At 40.9% G+C, this 22,315-nt stretch overlaps 1 protein-coding gene across 4 annotated transcripts in view; it reads right to left on the bottom strand.

Annotated features, from left to right (window-relative positions):
* Positions 1-615: 615 nt before the first annotated feature.
* The window catches only part of ACOT9 (acyl-CoA thioesterase 9), a 38,004-nt gene continuing 16,304 nt past the window's right edge, over positions 616-22,315 (bottom strand). For 3 of the 4 annotated variants that reach the window (XM_075913310.2, XM_075913311.2, XM_075913312.2), the window contains 12 exons: positions 20,166-20,336; positions 20,034-20,071; positions 17,483-17,566; positions 16,429-16,538; positions 12,369-12,442; positions 9,417-9,484; positions 7,247-7,358; positions 4,615-4,705; positions 3,653-3,738; positions 2,321-2,408; positions 1,983-2,133; positions 616-1,696 (listed from right to left, as the gene is read on the bottom strand). In XM_075913310.2, the coding sequence (XP_075769425.2) occupies positions 1,608-1,696; positions 1,983-2,133; positions 2,321-2,408; positions 3,653-3,738; positions 4,615-4,705; positions 7,247-7,358; positions 9,417-9,484; positions 12,369-12,442; positions 16,429-16,538; positions 17,483-17,566; positions 20,034-20,071; positions 20,166-20,336 (1,162 nt within the window). In that variant the 3' untranslated portion in view covers positions 616-1,607. The remainder of the gene's footprint in view (positions 1,697-1,982; positions 2,134-2,320; positions 2,409-3,652; positions 3,739-4,614; positions 4,706-7,246; positions 7,359-9,416; positions 9,485-12,368; positions 12,443-16,428; positions 16,539-17,482; positions 17,567-20,033; positions 20,072-20,165; positions 20,337-22,315) is intronic. The other variant, XM_075913313.2, reaches the window with a different exon arrangement.

The following is a 22,315-nucleotide window of genomic DNA, read 5'->3' as shown; positions in this document are numbered from 1 at the left end:
GCTTCCTCCCCCTCTCCTGGCTCCCCGGCGCTCTTTTGAACTGGTGCGCCCAGCACACCGCTTCCGGCTGCGCCGCCGCCGCCGCCGCCCATGGCCTCCGCGGTCCTAGAGCCTGCCCTGTAGGGCACGTCCGCAGCCCCGCTCCCCCACTCGGCTGCGGGTTCACCCTGCCCCTGGGCCACCGTGAGGCTGTCGTGCCCTGCGCTCTCCGCCCGCCTCCGACCCGGCCCTCACGCATGTTCACGTCTTCAAATCTGGCCCTCTTTGAAAAAAGTTTGGACACCCCTGGCTTACATGGAGACTGTTCCATCTTCCTGCACAGTTATCTCATTGTCACCCAGATCTAGGACTTCCTTTTGTAACTCATCTTCTAGAGTTTTCATTATTTCTCTGAGATGTCAGCTGATGTCAGAGTCCATCTGCAACAACATTTCTTTTTACTTCATATGTTCCAAATAACCCTTTGGTGCTCTGATGGGGAAGATGTGTAGTACTTCATTACAGGCCATCTTCGTTCCACCAAGAACTAGCCTATGGTCCAGTTCAGGATTCTTTTTTCTAGCAATACTCTTATCTTGGAATCTTTCTGGATCTGAGAACACAGCGATCTTTCCACCCCGCGATCTGTCCTGCAAACTGTTCACCAGGGTCAATGGGCCCTGACTTCTGAAATGGAACAGTTCAATCCACTGCTGTTCTAGCAGCTTTCACATAAAGATGGAACAATGTTTTGTTCTAAAAAGCCTCCCTCCCCTTCCAACAAATGTACAACACACTGCCAACAGCATTTGTACTATATTTGGGCTAAAAGCTTTCAGGAATAATTCTCTCAGGAACTTGTCCTATGTCACCTTTCGTCCACTGAACCACTTATATAAAAGAATATGCAGAACTGGTGGGATCTCTCTCAGATATCTGTAAACTTCACATTTGGCCATTTCATTCTTTGTAAAAATCAGCATATCCACAAAAGAAATAGGAAACACGCAGCATCAACTCTTCAAAACAAGGGCCACAGTAACCTTGTGAAATCCCATCAACAGATAAATACATACATGATTGCTAGGACTGTGTTCACCTCACACTGGCCTTCCATTGTCCAGATATACCTGTTCCTGCGAAACAACAGGAGTCTGACTAACTCAGACAGGAACCTGGTCCAGATTTGCACAAAATAATCACACCGGGTTTCAACATATGCAGTCCTCCTTTTAGAGATGATAGCTTTCCTGTATCAGGGACCATAGTGCAAAGAACAAGCATAGGTGTAGTAGGAGAGAAGAGATGGAAAAGGTAACAAAACTGAGATTTCTCAATGGTAGTATTCCTGTAAAGTTTTCCCTCTATATTACCATGAACAGCCTACCATACCAGAATTTTAAAAAGCTATACATCTTAATCATGGAAGTGCTAAAGGGAATAGGAAGCCTACAGCTAGCTGTATAAATAGTGCTAAATGATTGCCTTTTTGTACAAAGCCAGACCACTTTTCAATATGCCTACACTGATTACCACAGTACATTAAATTTTAGGAATGCCATCACTGATACACTGTGCATAGGAAGCTAGCAATCTTTGGCAGACGTTGCTACAAAGCAAATATTTTTCTAAGGTGCTGCAGTAGTTTTCTCCATTTCTCTGGTTTCTTTCATGGTGGCACTGAAGTGCCGCTTCCCATCTAAATACAACATGGATTCTGAAATGAAAGGAAAAAAGGAAAGAAGAGTATTTTTAAAAATAGTTACTTTATAAACTGAGCCACAGGAGCCTATTGGAAATGACACAGACGACCACAACTGATAAGCAACAGGAAATACATTTGAATTATGGCAGGGTTAAGAATAAATACAGTTTAACACTAAGGAGCATTTTGTTTTACTCTGCTAGTAATAGTAGTCTATTAAAAATTAAGTATGCTCCACTAAGCAGACAGAAAATAGGTCATTTCCGTCCAAGGATGATGCCTTAAAATTGTGACTTACCACCATATGTTTTCGGGACAATCTCTGGCACCTCTCTTTCTGATGCAAATGTGAAATGAAAGATGTTGGTTGTCTTGTGCTCTCTAGTATCTGAATCATAAACCTCACTGTGTACTCTAATCTGGATATAGTTTTTTTCTGTATAACAGACCTAGACAGAGCAGGAGACACCTTTATTATCATTTACACTCAAGAAAAAGGGACTGAGAGGAGAACAGTTAATTCCACTGCTTGACTTTGGAAGTCAGTTTCTCTTTCCTGACTCATTGCCAGTGACTGATAATTAAAACATCAAGCTGAATAACCTTTTGATTGTTTGAAATGAGACCATCTCCTACCTGTGCAGAAAGCAGTAATAGGGACCCAATCTCAACTGGTCTTCGAAACATGATATCGTCTACTGCTACTACAAAAGGTCTGGAACCTCTGGCAGATTTAAAAAAAAAAAACACTTTGTACTCAAGAGCAGGTACTTGTCTCTGTACAAGTTGAATCAATTTCAATTATCCTTAATACAAAATGTATCTGAAACTGTGCCACATAAATATATGAAATAAGAATTGCTAAAGAACACTTCCAGAATGCCAAAAAAATATCCTCCTGAGGGAATGTCAGAATAGAGGCAATACATGTTAGGGATGCTAGATATCATTTATTTTAGTAACTGTGTAGCCACAACAATTTTTAGCAGTTACACAGTTACTAAAATGCTCCCCGGGGGCGAGGGTGGCAACTAGTGCACTCTCAGCTCCACTCTCCAGGAGCCTCCTGCATCTTGTTCTGCTGCCTCCAATATAGAGGCAGCACTGACTCCCAGTTTCCTCCCACCCCACTGCCTCTGTGAGGGGTGCCTCCACAGAACCAGCACACCCAGGGACCATCTTAAAAGCCAGTTCCCCATGAGCACCAGCTCCCACTTCTCTTCCCCCACATTTGCTGCCTCTGATATAGAAGCAGCAAGGAGACGGGTTGCATGTAATCATTTGGAATAACTGATAAGCCCAGGTTTATCGGTTAATCATTTAAACATCTATACACTAACATCTCTACTACATGTACTCCTATCACCATTCTGGCTCCCATCCTCTTCTACTACACCACATAGTATAGAAACATTATGTAAGAGTCAAAACACATCTTCTGCTGCTTTTTGGTTTGTCTAGTCTTTTCCACAGACCTCACTCCTGCAAGCTTATATTTAACTTTCAGTATTAGCTTACTGCCACAGACTCAGAGTTCAAATTTTGCAACTTTGAAAGTTCAGGATTGGGGACCTTATCAGTTTCTAACAGTAAGTTGCTGTAAATTCATAAACACCAATATAACAACATGTAATTCCTAAAAGAACCCATGTTTATAATTTTCAGCCAACATGTGTATCTACAAGAGTTAGTAATAAAAGGACAGAAAGATACTTTAAAAATAAAACAAAATCAGCACCAGGACTCTAGTATGCAAATTCAGAGTTTAGTGACAATGAAAGGTGTGTTCTGACCTTGATTAGGTTAAAATTGCTGTTTGAACAGACATTCAAATATCAACCCCTTTTCTAATCCAACTACACTGACTTCTGAACTGTTATTTTGTAGGCTGGTTTTGGTTTCCCCCACTCCATTAATACACACACAAAATATTCTGGATTACACAAATACTGAAAACCTGAAACTCACCCATAACTGCAGGCTGTAGCCCATCCCAGCTCAAATGCTTTCCTCATGAGAAATCCCCCAAAGATTCTATTGAAAATGTTCCGTTCCTGCATTAGAAAAACAAACAGAAAACTGGCAACAATATGTATGTACTCACACAACACAGTGGTATTCTTGTTTATGGGAGTGTACACACAGTTCTTATATTATTTGGCAGGTGTACAGCAAACTAAAATATGTAGATGTCTAAATGACCCAACTTGCTTACGCAAGAGCTCACTTCATCCAAAAAAAAAACAAAACAAAAACAAAGCAAAACTGAGGTCAGACCACCTTAAACACTCTCTTCAGAATATGCCAGGTGTTTTCTCATTTGTATTGTACATTTCCTGAGCCCTACAGATAAATGTTTGTAACTTTAGGATTTGCACTGCACATATATGTTAGCTTGTATAATCAAATGCTAATTTAAAAAATTATTCATGGTAGACAAAAGGTGTTAACACAACATGAACTGTTTAATGTAATTTGAAAGTGCAAGACTAACTAGGGTCTCCACCTTCTTAATGACTGGTAATAAGACCACTAAGGCCCCCAATGCCTGATCTGCCTTTTCCTTCACCCTCAAATTTTTTTAAAAAAAAGCATCAGGGCTTGTTAAATGGCACCAAACACACAAGCCGAAACCCAGACTACATTAATGAGAAGTGGACAGGTGGCAATCCAAAGACTAACTGATGAATACTATCCTTTGAACAATACCTATTGCTCTCAGATGTCTGTGGAGGAATTGCCTTACATAAGATACATCTCCTGAATAATAAAAAGTAGTACTAAAAGTTTTAGATTTAGAAGGTAATTATATTTTAAGTGTCAGAACAAAAAACAAAAAAGCCTAAGTTTAATGTCTTAGATCTGCCAACCTTAAAGATGATTCAGAACTTATTTGGACTTTTGTAACACATTAGTACTCCTTCAAATACCTGTGGATGGCAGATCTCCAAGCCCTTAAGTTTTGCATCTTCCATCCATACTGAATTGGGTGGTAACACACGACTCCGAAAACTTACAGTCCTGTAGAAACAACGGGGTTTAGGCAATACACCAGGAGTGGGCAACAATTTTTGCAGGAGGGCCACTTCACCAATTTTGGTAAGTGGTTGTGGACCAGCTCCTGTCACCCCTCCCCCCCAGAAAAGGTGGGGTCTCTAGGCCGCTTGCCCCTGGAGCAGGGAGGAGACTTTGCACATGAAGCCTGGGGACAGGGGAGCACACTAAGTCTCTCGCCCCTCTAACCCTGCCCTGCCCAGGGGCATGTGGTGCCTAGAGAGAAATGCTAGCAGTTTTGAACAGTGAATGACTTCATTCACTCCCCTGCCCCCAGGTCTCGATTGGCCTAGGGATGAGAGGTGCGTCAGGACAGGCCAGATCCAGCCTGTAGACTGCATTGCCCACCCCTGCAATGCACTTAATATCAAGCTCCAACAGTGTTCAACAATCTACAACTGCAAAAACAAAAAACCCCATGGCTGTGTCTACACTGGGCCACTTATAACCTGAAAGCTGTCTACACTGGCCACTTGCTTTTCCGGAAAAGCAATGACGATCTACTGTAAAATTGTCAGTGCTTTTCCGGAAAAACTATGCTGCTCCCATTCGGGCAAAAGTCCTTTTCCGGAAAAACTATTCCGGAAAAGGGCCAGTGTAGACAGCACAGTAGTCTTTTCCGCAAAAAAGCCCCGATGGCGAAAATGACGATCGGGGCTTTTTTCCAGAAAAGCACGTCTACATTGGCCATGGATGCTTTTCCGGAAAAAGTGCTTTTCTGGAAAAGCATCCTGCCAATGTAGACGCACTTTTTCCGGAAATACTTATAACGGAAAACTGTTCCGTTTTAAGCATTTCCGGAAAAGGGTGCCAGTGTGTAGACATAGCCCACATGTATGCACAAATGCCAAGTAAGCCAGGATTCAAATGGAAGCACAAGAAACATATGCTGTTTCTGACAAACCTCAAAAACCACACCTTGATTAACGCAAGTGTGTAGTCTAAGGCCCCAATCCATCAAACATTTAACTTAAAGTGGATCATTTCAGTGGAACTAGTCACGTGAGTAAAGTTAGATTCTAATGCTCAAAATGCTTATGTATGTGCCTAAGGAGGAACCATTGATCATAAGACCATGAAAACCTCTCTCAAGGCCTGTGACTTGAGGTGCTTAATTAGCAAAAAACCTGAGCCAACCAGAAAAAACACACCACTCCATAGTCTCCAAACAATTACTACTATTTATTAAAGCAATGGTTTTCAACCCGTGGTTTGTGGACCACTGGGAGTCTGCAGACTTTTAAGATTTCTAAAGGAACACACATCTACATTCAAAATTTTTAAGGGCTCAAAAATTTAAAAAGATGAAAACCATTGTATTAGGATATAAGATGATGTGAATTGCCAGATAAACAATGTATCAGTGATTAATTTAAGATTTCAAAATTATCTAGGGATTTATTTGCACATATCTCTGCTAATTTTAAATGGAAAATACGTCTAACTCCATTAAGTAGCCTTGAAAATTTCAACTACATAACTCATTATATATTAATTATTGGACTACATAAGGGCTCAGCTAATGTTTCTTCTAGACATTACAGAATTTTCTTCTGTATTGTTATTCCTGCTTTCTATTAATATAATTAGGTCAACATTGACTCAGAGTGCATGCAGCTAACTTTGCAGTTGTTCCTTCAGAAAGATAAAGATACCATGCATACAGAGAGATTTTAAAAACTCCTAAACGTACAAATGGCAATAAAAAAATATTTCCCTTACCCTGTTTTGTGTCATTTCTTCCTTTCTCTCACTTCACTTTCTGTATCTTATTTTGACTTTCCTGCTGTCTTTTCAGAATCTTGTTTCACTTCAGATTAAAAATATTACTAATTGTACAAGAATTACATTTTCAGCTTTCCTTTCCCTCTATTGTTTTTTCTAATTCTGCCATTTTTCAGATTACTTACTCCATCACTTTTAATCTTTCACTCTGGTTTTCTTGTCTATAAGACATAACTCTCTGTGTCTCTATTTCCCAATCGCATCATAAGCTGTAAAATTAGTATGCTAAGCATTTAGTCTCACAGGGTAGCAGAATTTATGTTTACAGCACACAATAAGAATCCTGGATCAGCAGGTGCAAAATATAGCCAATGAACACTTCTTCCCTTTAGAAATCTAGCCAGTCATAAAGGCACAGGGTTGCAATGCCAGTGCAATAGCTCCACACAGGGGGTTAAATTTTTCTTGTGGTTAAGCAGTAATAACCCTTTTCTTAAGATTATTTATGCTGCTTTTTCAGAAGCCTTCTACTGTAACCTCTTTGTTTTATTCTTGACTGCAGCTGCGGCATAGAATTAGCTTTCCTAGATGGCACAAAGTTCCATTCGGGAACATATGTGATATATCAATATACTGATGGCACTCTGGGCCCGATAAACTCTTGGATGCTGTCTCCTGTAAGTGATGAGATGGGGAAGCAAAAAGTAGCTACCTTTACAACTGAGCATTCAACTGCCTCATTACCATCCCTTCTTGCAAGTTATTAGTGCTTTCCCTACTTGCCTTGTGTCCAGTGTATTAAGGAATATGTTATGAACAATGGTTCTTTCTTCCGCAGTAGGAGCCATTTTCAGTAAGGATGCAGTGTTGAAATCAACTCTTCTTGTTTTGTTCACTAATGAAAAAATAAATCAAAGTGCAGAGATTGCAGAACATCATTCGGTTTTAAATTGCTTTACAAAAGGGTCAACTCTCCATTTTAAAATTCATCGCCAGATTAAATGCTTTTTGTATTCACAGACTATTATCAGAAACTTGCTTTTAATATTTGTCTGCATTAAAGAAAAAATATAGTGTAATCTGCCTCACTAAAATCAATGGGAGTTTTACAACTGATTCCTCTGGAGCGAAGATTCCCCCCATACATTTTATTTAGGTGTTTAGTTTTAAATGGTCACTTAGTTTGTGTGTCAAAGGAATGTGTTAGCCCTTTAAACACAGTAGTGTCAGGATATTTATTTAACCATTACAGACTGATTTATAATAAAGAATGCAAAGTAACAGAGAGTGAATGACATTTCTACTTTTTGTATCATTTGGCAGTAAATACCCTAAATATTTACTGAATATAGTGTAAACCTTTTAAGGAAAAAGATCAAGAGGCTTGTGGTGACAAATTCACAAGGACATGAGCTATGATTAAACCAGTTATTGCAACCCACAATTTTAACTTAGTTGATTATTTGAACTCAAAGCTGTTAAAAACTGCTCAAAACCAAGGTATTTTTGAAGCAAACTTTAATGAAATAAGTGAAGAAAGTACAAGAAAAAACATAGATAGTATATGCTGCCACAAACCCCAAAGATTTACCAGGCACATACAAAAAGTTAACTATGACTTCGTCTCTATTTATGTTTTATGATGTGAAATATATTTAGGAAATAAAGAAACAGACCAACAATGATTAATTTTGGTTGCCACTGTTTTTGGATGCCCATGTTGAGATAACTAAAAGGGCTCAATTTTAAAATAGTGATGAGCATCCCGTAGTTAAAAATCAGTGCCCTTTAGTGTCCAATTGCCATCCTAAGATTAAAGCACCAAAAACTGAAGGCAATGACATCTACCTACACATTTAACATTAAGCATATGCTTTAAAGCTCCTATTCAGGATATCATTTATGGGGAAGATATTATGTGATTCAACTTAGATAGTATAGCCCTCATTGTGCTACAATCCAAATATGGAGACAAGAGAAGATGCAGCAGTTCAGGAAGTATGATTTATTTAACTAACATATACACAGTTTCCTCACTCTCAGTTTAGCTATTCACCACTTCTGATGTACAGTAAAACTCCACTGATCCGGCATCCAATGCTCCTGCACTCCTGATGGTCTGGCACCATCAGGAACCCAGAAGTGCTCCGGCTGCCGGACAATTGGAGCTGCTCTGTGCCCGGCTTCCCCGATTCAGCCGCTGCTAAAACTGACCAGCAGCTGACTTGGGGACTCCTGGGGCAGAGCAGCTGGGGTGCTGCCGGGTTGGCCCCGTAGCGCCCGCTCTTCGGCACTGTGGGACCAACCCAGCAGTACCCCAGCTGCTCTGTCTCAGGCATCCCCAAGAGCAGCTGAGGTGCTGCCGGGTTGGTCTCGCAGCGCCGAGGGGTGGCACTACTGGACCAACCCGGCAGCACCCCAGCTGCTCTGCCGCAGGCGTCCCCGATTCAGCCGCTGCTGAAACTGACCAGCAGCGGCTGAATCGGGGATGCCTGGGGCAGAGCCGGACTATTGGAAGGGGGGGCTATGAGGAGTTTGGGGTGGCATCCCCCCCACCCCACCCCAGACCCCTCATAGCCCCCCTTTCCGATAGTCTGGCATATTTGATAATCTAGCACCCCCTGGGTCCTAAAGGTGCCGGAATATCAGAAGTTTACTGTACTACAATAGTATTTTAAAATTGATACAACTAGATATGGTCTAAATTAAATCCCTGCATGTGAGATAAGATTTTGGGGGGGGGGGGGGGGGGAATGTTTCAAAATCGAGATTAAAAATTCATGGTTTGGACTTATCTCCAGGTACTAGCACATGTGTGAGATGGAAGTAAATTTGATCTTAAATAAATTAGAAGCAAGTCTTGCTAGCAGAATTTCTGAACTCCACTTAGTTACTGCAATGAATCTATATAGAGTTTCCCACCACCATAAAGCATACATGAAATATTACATACATTCTCCTTTCTTGAAGATTTCTTCCTCCTCTGTGCCCTCAGGAATTAAGGGATTAACAAATGCTGGCCTATGGATATGAATTATTTTAGAAGTGAGATGCTTTAGAAAAAAAAAGTCATATAAATGCACAGTGGGAAAAGTCACTAGATACTCCTTCATTTTTGTTTACATAAAATCAAAAAAAGCTTTTTTACGGGTAAAATGACTTCTACAGAAATAAATTTCATAAAACATCTGGTGATCCTGGAAGGTCACCCATTGGTTTCATTGCTCAGCAGATTTCAAACTGTTAATAGCTATCAGGCAGAATTAAAAATGAGACCTCAGCATTTATTCTTTTATAAAGTTAAATTATAACCTAAATTTTCATACAAAAGGTTACTGCAGACTGAAACCATTTAGAAGTACAGTAAACTGTAATCTAGGATTCTCTATAATAACTGTGTAAGAGTTGTCTAAAATAATGAAATAAAATAACTTCAAAAAAACTTGTAGCAAGCCTTTTGCCATAATCTATCTATTTCAGCAGTGGCCTTATCAGCAACCAAAAGCTGTTTACTATGCATACAGTTTACCAAATAAGAACATATGAATTGGACTGTAGGCAGCTTCTTATGTTTGTTGTGCCTCATAAATGTATAATGTTCAATGCCTAATTACGTAGATCAAATTCACATACAAATCTCTCAAAAAGCAAGATGACTCTTTACTTTAAAGAGCTCTCCCTCTCCATAATCTGGAGAAGTTAATTTTGTTCTTAAATTGTTAAACTACGTTCAGATTGAATACAAACATACATGATACATGTTATGTTTGCATCATGCTATACTGTTGAGGCAGCTTCTCACTCTTCCCCAGCCTTCAAAGAGGCTGTTGGTGAAGCATTCTCTCCTCTTTGCTCTGCCAAATCCCAGATATGCTAACTTTCCAAACATGCTGAAAAGCTTAGGTTCTCTCTTTCTGTTCTCTGACTATGCATGATGAAGCTGGGCTGAGGTGGTCTCTTTAGATAATGTGTGTGCGCGTGCATGCACACAATTTCATAATTACTCATATCTGAAGTTAGGAAGAATTGATACAGTCATTAGAGAAATAGCCTACAACCTGAGTTGCCCCTGGCCAATTACTATTCTACCCAACCATCCGGGTATGTCTTAGTAAAGTCACTTAATCTCTCTGTACATCTATCTGAAAAATGGGAACAGCAGCACCTCCTACCATACAGGGTGTTGTGAGGATAAACACATTAAAGACTGCAAGGTGCTCAGAGATGACAGTAACAAGACCCATTAAGTAACAAGGCTAAATACTTCATAAATTTTAAAAAAATAAACATGTCCATATTACTATGTCAAAGACATGGCATTATCTTAATCACAAAAACACTTTTTATTATTACTCATAGAAAAAGTTATTAAACCTATTATGAATAGAAAGACTTAAGATTTTTGAAAATTGCAAACTAAACAAGGAAGAAAAAGTTTTACTTAAACCTTCCCCAGTAATACTAGTGCCATATAAGGCAAAAGAGAAAATCAGTTTGCTTGGCTTAAATAACCAAGCAAAATAAAGTGGGAAATAAGATGGAGAATGTAAATTAGAATTTTAAAATTCTAATTTCAGAACCATTAACAGGCCCAGTTATTACTTAAACAAGTTGGCTGTGTCTACACGGGCATGAATTTCCGGAAATGCTTAAAACAGAATAGTTTTGTTATAAGTATTTCCGGAAAAAGAGCGTCTACATTGGCAGGCTGCTTTTCCGGAAAAGCATCTGTGGCCAATGTAGACGCGCTTTTCTGGAAAAGAGCCCCGATCGTCTACACTGGCCCTTTTCCGGAACAGTGTTCCGGAGTAAGGACTTATGCCCGAGCGGGAGCAGAACAGTTTTTCCGGAATAGCGGCTGATTTTGTACAGTAGAGCATCGTTGCTTTTCCGGAAATTCAAGGGCCAGTGTAGACAGCTCGCAGCTTATTCTGGAAAAGCGGCTGATTTTCCGGAATAAGTGGCCCAGTGTAGACACAGCCGTTGTGTGTTGACAGAGTCCTCTAAGGAACTCACAGCCTTCTCAGTATGGTATTAAAATTATATTTGAGAGTGACCATTTGCAAGATGAGGATCAGCCCTTCCCTCCACTGATACAAGGAGGTATTAATTTTCATGATTACAGTAGATTTCTGGGCTACATCTAGACTGCACTGCTTTTTTGGGATACTGGATGTATCCCGAAAAAGCAATGCCTCATCCAAGGAATGCGTCCACTTTTTTGAAATTTTTTTGAAAGAATGAATGTGCTCTTTTCCCATGTCTATGAACCTTGTTCTACGAGGAATAAGGGATGGCTCGAAAGAGCACTTTCTTTCGCAATTTGGTGCCGTGTAAGTGTGCTAAATTTTGAAAGAGCCTCTTTCGAAAGTAAATCAAAAAAAGATATGCAATTTGAGTACTGCAAATGGCATATCCTTTTCTGATTTAACAGTGCAATCCAGACGTAGCCCTGGTTGGTTCTAGATGAGACTGCCTTTTGTCACGTAATCAGGTCTAAACAGGGAAAACCCATTTCTAGAAATGAGTCTAACGCTAATTATAGTTTGAAAACAGTACTCTCTACAGTTCTGTAAAGCTAGCTGTAGACCTCCTCTCCCTCAAGCTCTCCTCAAAAGAAATTGAAAATATACGGCCTATTTCCTAATCCCATGGTGTCCAACATGCAAGCCACTAACCATATGTGGTTATTTGGTTGGTTAAGCGTGGCTAGTTGACTTGAACAATTAATGGCTACTGCTTCAGAACTAGCTGGACACCACGGTCCTAACCTCCCTCCTCCTCCCCCCCAAAAAAAGAGAGAGGCAAGTATACGATTTACTTATAACTAAAGCGCACATAAAAGTTACAACATTTGTCATTTCCAGCAACAAGTATTCAACGGTGTCCCTTACAGATAAATTACCTCTTGTTTTCTGGATCACGGGCTACCATGACAAAGGTTGCATCTAACACAGGGCTGTAAGCACCATCATGTAACTAAGACAGAAGGAACAAATCCAGTGTTAATGTCTACATAGGCAACACTGATTAATAAGAAACACAGTTCATACTAATAGCACAGGTACAATATTGTTTGCTTTTACATTTCACCCCTTTCCAGTTCTCTTGCATTAGACCTATGACAAAGAAGTTTTCAACATAATACAGTAAACTTCTGATAATCCGGCACCTTTAGGACCCAGGGGTGCCAGATTATCAAATATGCCGGACTATCGGAAGGGGGGGCAATGAGGGGTCTAGGGTTGGGGGATGCAGCAGCGGATGAATCAGGACGCCTGCAGCAGAGCAGCTGGGGTGCTGCCGGGTTGGTCCGGTAGTGCTGACCCTTGGTGCTGGAGACCAACCTGGCAGCACCCCAGCTGCTCTGCCCCAGCTGTCCCCAAGTCAGCCGCTGATGATACTGATCAGCGGCTGACGCCAGGAAGCCCGAGGCAGAGCTGATCTGCCCCAGGCTTCCTGGAGTCAGCCGCTGGTCATTTTCAACAGCAGCTGAATCGTGGACAGCTGGGGTGCTGCCGGGTTGGTCCCACAGCCCCGAGGGGCAGCACTACAGGACCTATCCGGCAGCACTCCAGGTGCTCTGCCCCTGACTTCCCCGATTCAGCCGCTGGTCAGTTTTAGCAGCGGCTGAATTAGGGAAGCTGGGGGCAGAGCAGCTCCAATGGTCCAGCTGCCCAGAGCACTTCCGGGTTCCTGATGGTGCCGGACCATCAGGAGTGCCGGACCATCGGAGTTTTACTGTACTCTGTTTCAGCAGAACTGCAATGCAACTATTCAGCAGTGGCACACGTTTTTAGTAAATAATTTGTCCATTATTTAACCATGTATATTTTTGTAGACCAACTGTACTCCAATTAAAGTATCTTATTTAATCACAGGCCTTCATTTGTTTCCAGGGACATTCATGAATTCTCTCTTAGGGTGCGTCCATCTAGACAGCACCCTTCTGTTGGAACAAGCTACGAAATTTGTACTATGCAAACTGCATAGCTTATTCCGAGTCTAGCTCAAAAGAGCTTATTTTGAAATTTGCAACTGTGTAGACGCACCAAATTTCAAAATAAGGCACTATTCTGACAAATCCCTTAACCTTTCTGAAACAAAGATTACAGGGACACCAGAATAGTGCGCCCATCATTTTGAGAAATACCAGGTGCTTTTAAAGATGCGGCATTGCTATTTCGGGATAGTGGAAGTGTCCCAAAATAGCAATAGTCTAGATCAGGGGTGTCCAAACTTTTTTCAAAGAGGGCCAGATTTGAAGAAGTGAACATGCGTGAGGGCCGACCATTTTGCCTGACATTCTTTGAACCATTAAAATTAAATGCAAATTAACTATTTTATGCAAAGTTTATTGCAAATGGCATACTTTTCATTTCGTCACATGGATGACAAATCTAAACAGGAGTTAAATCACTCTGCCTTTCATATCTGAAGGCCAGATGAAAAAAAAATCCAGGAAGCTGAAATATATGTCAGGAACATTGTAAAGTACATTACATATTTATCAACTTTTAAGTTCAAAAAATATGAACAGGAACATAACACCAACTATACATGTTGTGTCCAAATATATTTATAACTGATTTAGACCAACTGACATTAACTGAGATTTTACAATGTATTCATCTCAATTGAAAAAAAAAAAAAAACTTGCCTACACTAATGTGAAGGGTGAAACTGAGATCTGGACTGCAGCACAGGAGAGCGCAGGGCACGCTGGCCTCACGGCGGCACGGGGGCAGGGCGAACCCGCAGCCAAGCGGGGGAGCGGGGCTGCGGATGTGCCCTACATGCCAGGCTTTAGGACCACAGCGGCCGCCATGGATGGCGGCGGCGCGGCCGGAAGCGGCGTGCTGTGCGCGCCAGTTCAGAGGAGCGCCGGGGAGCCAGGAGAGGGGGAGGAAGCGGGGGCTGTCCCCGCACTCTCAGCCCCAAAGCGGAGGGCCCGCGGGGTCAGAGAGTGCAGGGCACGCTGGCCTCACGGCAGCCTGGGGGCAGGGCGAACCCGCAGCCGAGCGGGGCTGCGGACGTGCCCTACAGGGCAGGGTCTAGGACCGCGGCGGCAGCGCGGCCCGAAGCGGCACGCTGCGCGCGCCAATTAAAAGGAGCACCGGGGAGCCGGGAGAAGCGGGGGCCGTATTAAATCCGACCGCGGGCCGCAATTGAAAGATGTGGGCAAACCATGGAGAACACGGAGAAAAGCAATAAAAATAAGGGTTACGAAACCTGACCTTTGAGGAATGGTTAAAAACTGACATGCTTAGTTTTAAAAAGGACAGGGGGCAGGATCTAATAGTAGTTTTCAAATATGTTAAGTGCTATTATAAAGAGATGAAATACACTACCTTCTCATCCACAGACTCAGAGGCTTCAAGGCCAGAGGGGACTATCAGAATCATCCAGTTGGACATCCTGTACATTGCAGTCCACATCCACACATAACCCGAGATAGCCAAAAGTTATGGACTGGAGTTACCGAAGCCATCAAATTTTGATTTAAAGTCTTCAAATTACATAGAATCCAGCCTTGCCTCCAGTTCAAACCACTCCCACACTACAGAGGGATACGAAAAATCCCATAGTCTCTAACCATGGGAAAAATGTCCTCCTAACCCTAAATATAGTTATCTGTTAAACGCTGTGCACATGGGCAAGACCCACCAACCAGCCATCTGAAAAAGAATGGGACCTTGTCTACATTAAAAGGAAGATTGCCACTGCTGCAATTGAGCTTCTGGAGTTTGAATTAGCAAGTCTAGTTAAAACTTGCTAAATCCAACTCAGAGGATGACCTTGCCGGCATTCAGTACTCCTGCCTTTGCAAGGTCAGAGAAGCCGAGAAGAGCAAATGCTCCCATCGCCCTCCTGCTGTGGGGATGCCACCAAGCTCAACTTAAGGAAAGCCAACTCCAGTTATGTATTCTATGTAGCTGGAGTTGCATACCATAAGCCAAGCTGTGGGATCTAGTGTAGTCCTTATCTACAATGGCTTAGGCCATCTCATCACGCCATCCCTCTGTAAATCTACCAATCTTATCTTTAAACAAATTGGAATTTTTGTTCCCACTACTTACCTTGGAAAACTGTTCCAGAACATCACTCCTCAAAATTAGATGGCTTCTAATTATTAAAGACTAAACTAATTGATGGCAGATTTATATCCCTTTGTTCTTGTGCCAACACTGGCCCTTAACTTAAAAAACTACCCTCCCTTTCTAGGCAGTTACAAAGAGGATGGTGATCAATTGTTCTCCATGTCAACTGAAAATAGGACAAGTAGTAATGGGCATAACATGAAGCAAGAGATATTTAGATGAGATATCAGGAACAACTTTCTAACTACCAGAGTAGTTAAGCTCTGGAATAAACTTCTCAGGGAGGTTGTGAAATTCCCTTCCCAAGAATGGGTTAGACAAACACCTGTCAGGAATGATCTAGGTTTACTCCATCCTCAATTCGCCAGAGGAGGGTGAAAGTGGACTAGATGACCTCAAGAAGTCTCTTCCAACCCTAAGTTTCTATTATATCTCATTTCAACATCAAACTCTGACACTCTAATATGGACATCTTTTGATGTTAAAATAAAGAACACATTTCCAGAAAGGAAGGAGAACCCCTTTGTCTGAGGAGAAAATAAAGGCTTAGAGACTGCCAAGCTGCATGAGACCAATGGTCCAACTTGTCTCCAATGCTATCAGATCTTTCTGTAGAAGATATAAATACACCTGCCATAAACAACTATGCTTTGGAGAAGAGAGAACAGGGAACTATATTCCTAATCTCAGACCACTGATAATCATTTAGGTTCTGAAGCACAGGGGTTGGCAGACCTTCTAAAACAGATGATACCCACAGTGCAATTTAGGTTTCCAACGTTATCACTCAATTTCTTCTGAAGTGTCGAAGGTATCTTGGGAGAAATTGAGAGTATTCTGCTATAGAAGAAACAGGTCACTGACCCCAGCCTGAAGCATGTGCATCTTCACTTCCATTGAGGTCTTCCCAACCCAAGAAACATTTCCAGTGAATTTGATATCACAATCTGGGTATATGACCTTCTTGCACAAATCTAGAATATACATGACATTGTGTTAGAGCAAAATAACTGAAGTTTAGTATTTAAAAAGCCAGAGTCTGAAATTCTCTGAGGCTACTTCATATATGTAGCACAAAGTGCCAGAGCACTTAAAGCAGCCAGAGACAGCCAATCAATATTGTACCCAGTAAACAGAAACTCTCTGCTGGCGGAGGCAGCTCAACCAGCTTCTATATAAGCCACTCTCCTCCTAACCTCAAGGGAAGAAGCAGGTTTGGGCAGCACATAGAAGGAAGAAGCATGACAGATTACAGTAAAGTTCCACTACAAACCATCCTCCACTGGTATAATTGTTTTTCCATTAGGGACCCTATATCCCTATAAATTGGTTCCCTGCAGACCAACTCAAAACGCAGCTCTGAAGTGGCAAAGAATCAGGGCCATGATGTTTCCTGTTCACACAATAAATTGATTCTATGGCAGCTATGTGGTATTAAAACCAAGATTAGCTCTGGTTTAGAATCATCAACAAGGGACTTACTGACACACGGTTGGTGTCACTTTTCAGTCATCTTAATTTAAAAGAGATGTAGTTGGCAAAGAGTTACATTATTATTTTTAAGTATCATTAATGTGCTTGGTTACATATTGTACAAAATCAAAGCTGAATCTATAAGCCTCCTTCTCAGAAGACATGAAACACTGGCTTGTCAATATCTAGGAGATTGACTTGATTGATGCAAAATTGAATACAGAAGCACATGAAACATGAAATATTTAGTGTTTGCAAAGAAAAGCATCAGAAAAGGCAAAATAGTATCTAAGAGAAAATGCAAGGTATCAGAATTAGTGCCAAACAATTTCACAAACAAAAGAGGAAGAAAAAAAAAAAAACAGTTTCTGCTGGCGATAAGCAGCTAATTTCTAAGTGCTAATACAATAGACCATGATTTTTAGTTGATTAAATGATCACTTACCTATTTTATCTACCAGGGCTGTAACTATTGACAAAGGAGATCTCTGAGAAGCTTCATGCTTGGTGTGAATGTAACAAATGAGAACTGTGGAAAGATCAAAGAACTGATCTGTTACAATCTCTTTTAAAATATACCGAGAACAAGTAAAGCGTGGAACAAGCTTCACAATGCAGTCATTGTGATACTTAATGTAGGCCACATGTACAGTTTAAACAAAACTGAGGGCAAACAAGACCCTGAAAAGGATTAATGGTTAAAACAATTAATCTGTTTACAATACTGTTGCCCAGAGCAACATTTAAGTTAATTTGAGCTGATCATTCAGCTATATCTGCTCCTTAGAGATCAATTCCACATTGCAATGGATTTTTTCAGTGCGTATACAATTTAGACATTAAGGAGATTTTTGTAACTGAGGATATGCATACACTGCGAAAAAAGTGTATTCTTAACACAGATTAGTTACCACAGTTAAAATAGTAGTAACTCAGATTAGCAGACTGAGTTCATCCTCAGGCTCTTCTATAGGTTTTAATTCAAGATGCTAACCCAGATTAAAAGCCAAATTGCTACGCCTTCACTGGTATTATAACCTGAGACAGCTAAACTACGTTAAGAACATACCCTTTTTTATTTTTGACTATATAGACATACTAGCAAATTACATACAAACTAAAATTACACACAGAGGACTTGTTTATACTGCTCTCTACACATTATATTGAAATGCAAGTACAACGCTTTCCAATTAATTTATTTTAGAAATATACTAGATTTACCCAGTGTTGCTTAGTTCACTAACTCAATTAATTTTTGTTTTTCTTCGTTTAAAGCATTGCTCTGGTGTGGGGCTGGAGATAGGGATTCAGTATGCAAGATTTCACAGGGATAGAGGACTACCCCAGCCTCTCTCACTGCAGTAGCTTAGGGCTGGGTGAGAAGCACCTCTCCATGGCTGCTGCAGCTCCAGCAAGTACAGCAGGTGCAGGCTTGTCTGCTCCCTGTACTCCCCAGACAGACTGAGGAATGGAGGAACAATATAACCATGGGTCTACATAAATTTCATAGCAAGCTTGATGTCACAAAGTCTCTCCACAAAGGCAACTGAAGAGCTGGAACATGATGGCATCTGCTGGTATACAAGCATCTACCTCTTTAAGCATCTCGCAACAATGACAGTTGATATCCCACCCAGACAATTTAATACTGAGCAGCTTTGTAATCTGCAGTTGAAGGCTGCTTGATGGTATTGTCCTGGGACTTATGCACTGCTTCTTGCTTCTACATTCTTGTTCTCAGGATGACCTGATGGACTGCTCCAGCAAAGGGTGACCATAGTAAAGTGGTGGGCAACCCAGCCCGCGAGGTTCTATGTGTGGACTGCAAAACATTTTGCTTACCATTGCCCATGCGGAGGGTTGGCAGATTCTGCTGGTTTCCAGCCACATAGCTTTTGTCCTACTGGTATTACTAAAGTGATACTCAGATACAGCAAGTATCAGAAGGGTAGTGTGTTAGTTTGTATCTGCAAAAACAATGTGGAGTTCCGTGGCACCTTAAAGACTAACAGATTTATTTGGGCATAAGCTTTCGTGGACAAACACCCAGTTTGTTAGATGCATTGGAGTAAAAATTACAGAAGCGGGAATAAATATACTACCACATGAAAAGAAACTATTTACTTATCAAGTAGAGGACCAGCACTAACAAGTCCAATTCAGTCAGGGTGGATGTGACCCACTCCCAACTGTTGAAGAGGAAATGTGAATACCAAGAGGAAGGAAATGCCAAGGAAAATTGCTTTTACAGTGAGCCAGCCATTCTCATGCTCTATACAAACCCAGATTAATAGTGCCAAGTGTGCAAATGAATTGTAGCTCTACAGTTTCTCTTTGAAGTCTGTTTTGAAGGGGTTTTTTTTGTTGAAGGATGGCCACTTTTAAATCTGTCCAGGGACACTGACATGTTCTCCTACTGGTTTTTGTAAGTTAGCGTTCTTGATGCCAGATTTGTGTCCATTTATTCTTTTGTGTAGAGACTGTCCAGCTCGGCAAATGTACATGGCAGAGGGGCATTGCTGGCACATGATGGCATAGATCACATTAGAAGATATGCAGGTGAATGAGTTCCTCATGATGTGGTTGATAGTGAGAAAAAAAATAATCAAAAGCAGCCCTTTCCCAAGAGCAGTGTTCTTCATACATCCCATCCCATGTAAAACAAACCAGTTGGGCTTTGTTCCCTCTTTTTTGAACACTTACTTGCATTCTACTCTTTAAATTTAGCTTAGGCAAACAGTGGAGTCATTTTGCCCCTAGCTACTCTTTCCCACATTTGCCTGTCTTAACTAGTATTAGATTTCCCTCCTTTGTTCTTTTGGGGGTGATAGCACATCCTCACAGGAAGAATACACCACTATACTATATTGTTCCAAAGAAATTCATTCCACACAATACAAAAGCCAAAACATTTTCAAACTGACATATTCTATCCCTTGCTCTAATACAGTTAACAGTAGATGTCCATTAAATGTATAAATATAGTTACATACCTCCTAAGCTGTCAAGATCTTCAAGAATTCTTCCAAACCTAGGACATAAATGTTACATAAAAATTAAACTACTATATTAACAGTAAATAGGCAATTGTTATTTCCATATGCATAAAATGATTGCCTTGTTACCTCACACTGTTGTGTACATTTAGATATTTTTCTCTTAATTCAGGTTGACTTCCAAGAGGTAAAGCTACCTCTATGTAGCTATCTTTCATTTTCCTAGGTGGCAAGTCTTCCTGCTTTTCGGCCAATAGAATATGTAGGTCTTTTCTTTCATGCATTGCTTGCACATGGTCACTAAGAAGAAAAGAAATTGAGTAAAATCAACAGAATACAGAATGTAACTCCCCTCAAAATATGCCATGCTGCAGAGCTACTCAACTTTGAAAGCCTTAGGGGCCACAATGATACTCGCAGCATATGCTGAGGGCCACAACTTAAGTGTGGTTGAATATACATGCAAATATATATATATGCAAATAGCTTCTTTCACACTGATGGGCATAAATACAAAGATTAAGGCAAGTGTAGCCCTGCTGTAGATCAATATATAAAAGAAAAAAAAACCCAGCAGCAGTCAGAAAAAAATAGATATTATACCAAGCGTCACATATAATGAGAGAAGAGACACACAATACATCACAAACAGAAATGTTAACAGCAAGTTAACTATGTGTAGGGCCCTACGAAATTCATGGCCATGAAAAACACATCATGGACTGCGAAATCTGCAACACTCTGTGAAATCTGGTCTTCTGTGTGCTTTTACCTTATACAATACAGATTTCACAAGGGAGACAATCATTTCTCATATTGGGAGTCACAACCCAAAAAAAGGAGGTGTGTGGGGAGGTGTCACATGGTCATATTAGGGGGGTGAGGGTATTGCCATTATTACTTCTGCGCTGCCTTCAGAGCTAGGCAATCAGAAAGCAGCAACTCTTAGCTGGACATCCAGCTCTGAAGACAGCACCCCATCAATAGCAGCACAGTACCACTTTTCACTTATGTACTGCTGCCTTCAGAGCTGGGCAGCTAGAGAGAGTCAGCTGCTGACTGTGGGCCCAGCTCTCAAGCAGAAGCTCGGAAGTAAGAGTGGTATGTATGATATTAAAAAACAACAAATGGTCTGGTAGCACTTTATAGACTAACAAAACATGTAGATGATCTCATGAGCTTTCATGGGCACAGCCCACTTCTTCAGATGACCAGTGCCCACGAAAGCTCATGATCCCATCTACATGTTTGGTTAGTCTATAAAGTGCTACCAGCCCATTTGTTGTTTTTTAAGTTTATCCTGTACACACTAACTCAGCTATCCCCTGAAGCTTCTGAACATGTATGATGTTGCCATTTACTTCTGCACTGCTGCAGGTTGTGACTCTGCCTTCAGAGCTAGGCTCTGAGCCAGTAATTGTTGCTCTCTAGCTACCCAGGTCTAAAGGCAGCACTGCTACCAGCAGCAGTGCAGAATTAAAGGTAACAGTACCACAACTCCCTGCTCCCCCCCCCCCCGACACACACACATCTTTTTGGGTCAGGACCCCAATAATTACAACACTCTGAAATTTCAGATTTAAATAGCTGAAATTATGCAATTTGTGATTTTTTAAATCCTATGGCTGCGAAATTGACCAAAATAGACTGTGAATTTGGTAGAGCCCTAACTATGTACAAACTCTTAAAGAACAGGATGTGATGGTTTTATTCAACTGTAAGAAAATGACAGTACTGGGTCCTGCTATGAGGGCAGGGGACTGGACTCGATGAGGTCCCTTCCAGTTCTATGAAAATCTGCAACACTCTATGAAGATAGCATACTTTGTAGAAGAATTATTTAAATAAAAATATATGTCCAGTCCTGAATGATACAAAGCTGTTAAATAGGGATGTTAGATACTGTGTAATTAAATAATCCTGTAACCACACCAACTATTATCGGTTATATGATTTTTCAATAGTTGATAGGATTAACCAATAAGGCTAGGTTTACTGGTTAATCGTGTAGTCAACTACATAATGACATCCCTACTTAAAAACCCTATCATCCTTTAAAAACACTTGATTTCACATACTTTATTTTAAGCAAACATAATTTAACCTAATGATTTTTGTAGTCATGACTTACATTTATGATAGCTCAACTCTTCCAACACAACAAATGTGTTAAATTTACTAAGTGCAATGATTATTTTACAGTCTGCCTTGAGTAAGGAGACCAGAGAGGGAACTGTGTCTTCATAACTATTCCCTCTTCAGTTCTCTCTCCCATTCAC

Source organism: Pelodiscus sinensis, chromosome 1 (assembly GCF_052426305.1).
Source record: "Pelodiscus sinensis isolate ZL-2025 chromosome 1, ASM5242630v1, whole genome shotgun sequence".
Classification (NCBI taxonomy): domain Eukaryota; kingdom Metazoa; phylum Chordata; order Testudines; family Trionychidae; genus Pelodiscus; species Pelodiscus sinensis.
This window is presented reverse-complemented; position numbering and strand designations above follow the sequence as displayed.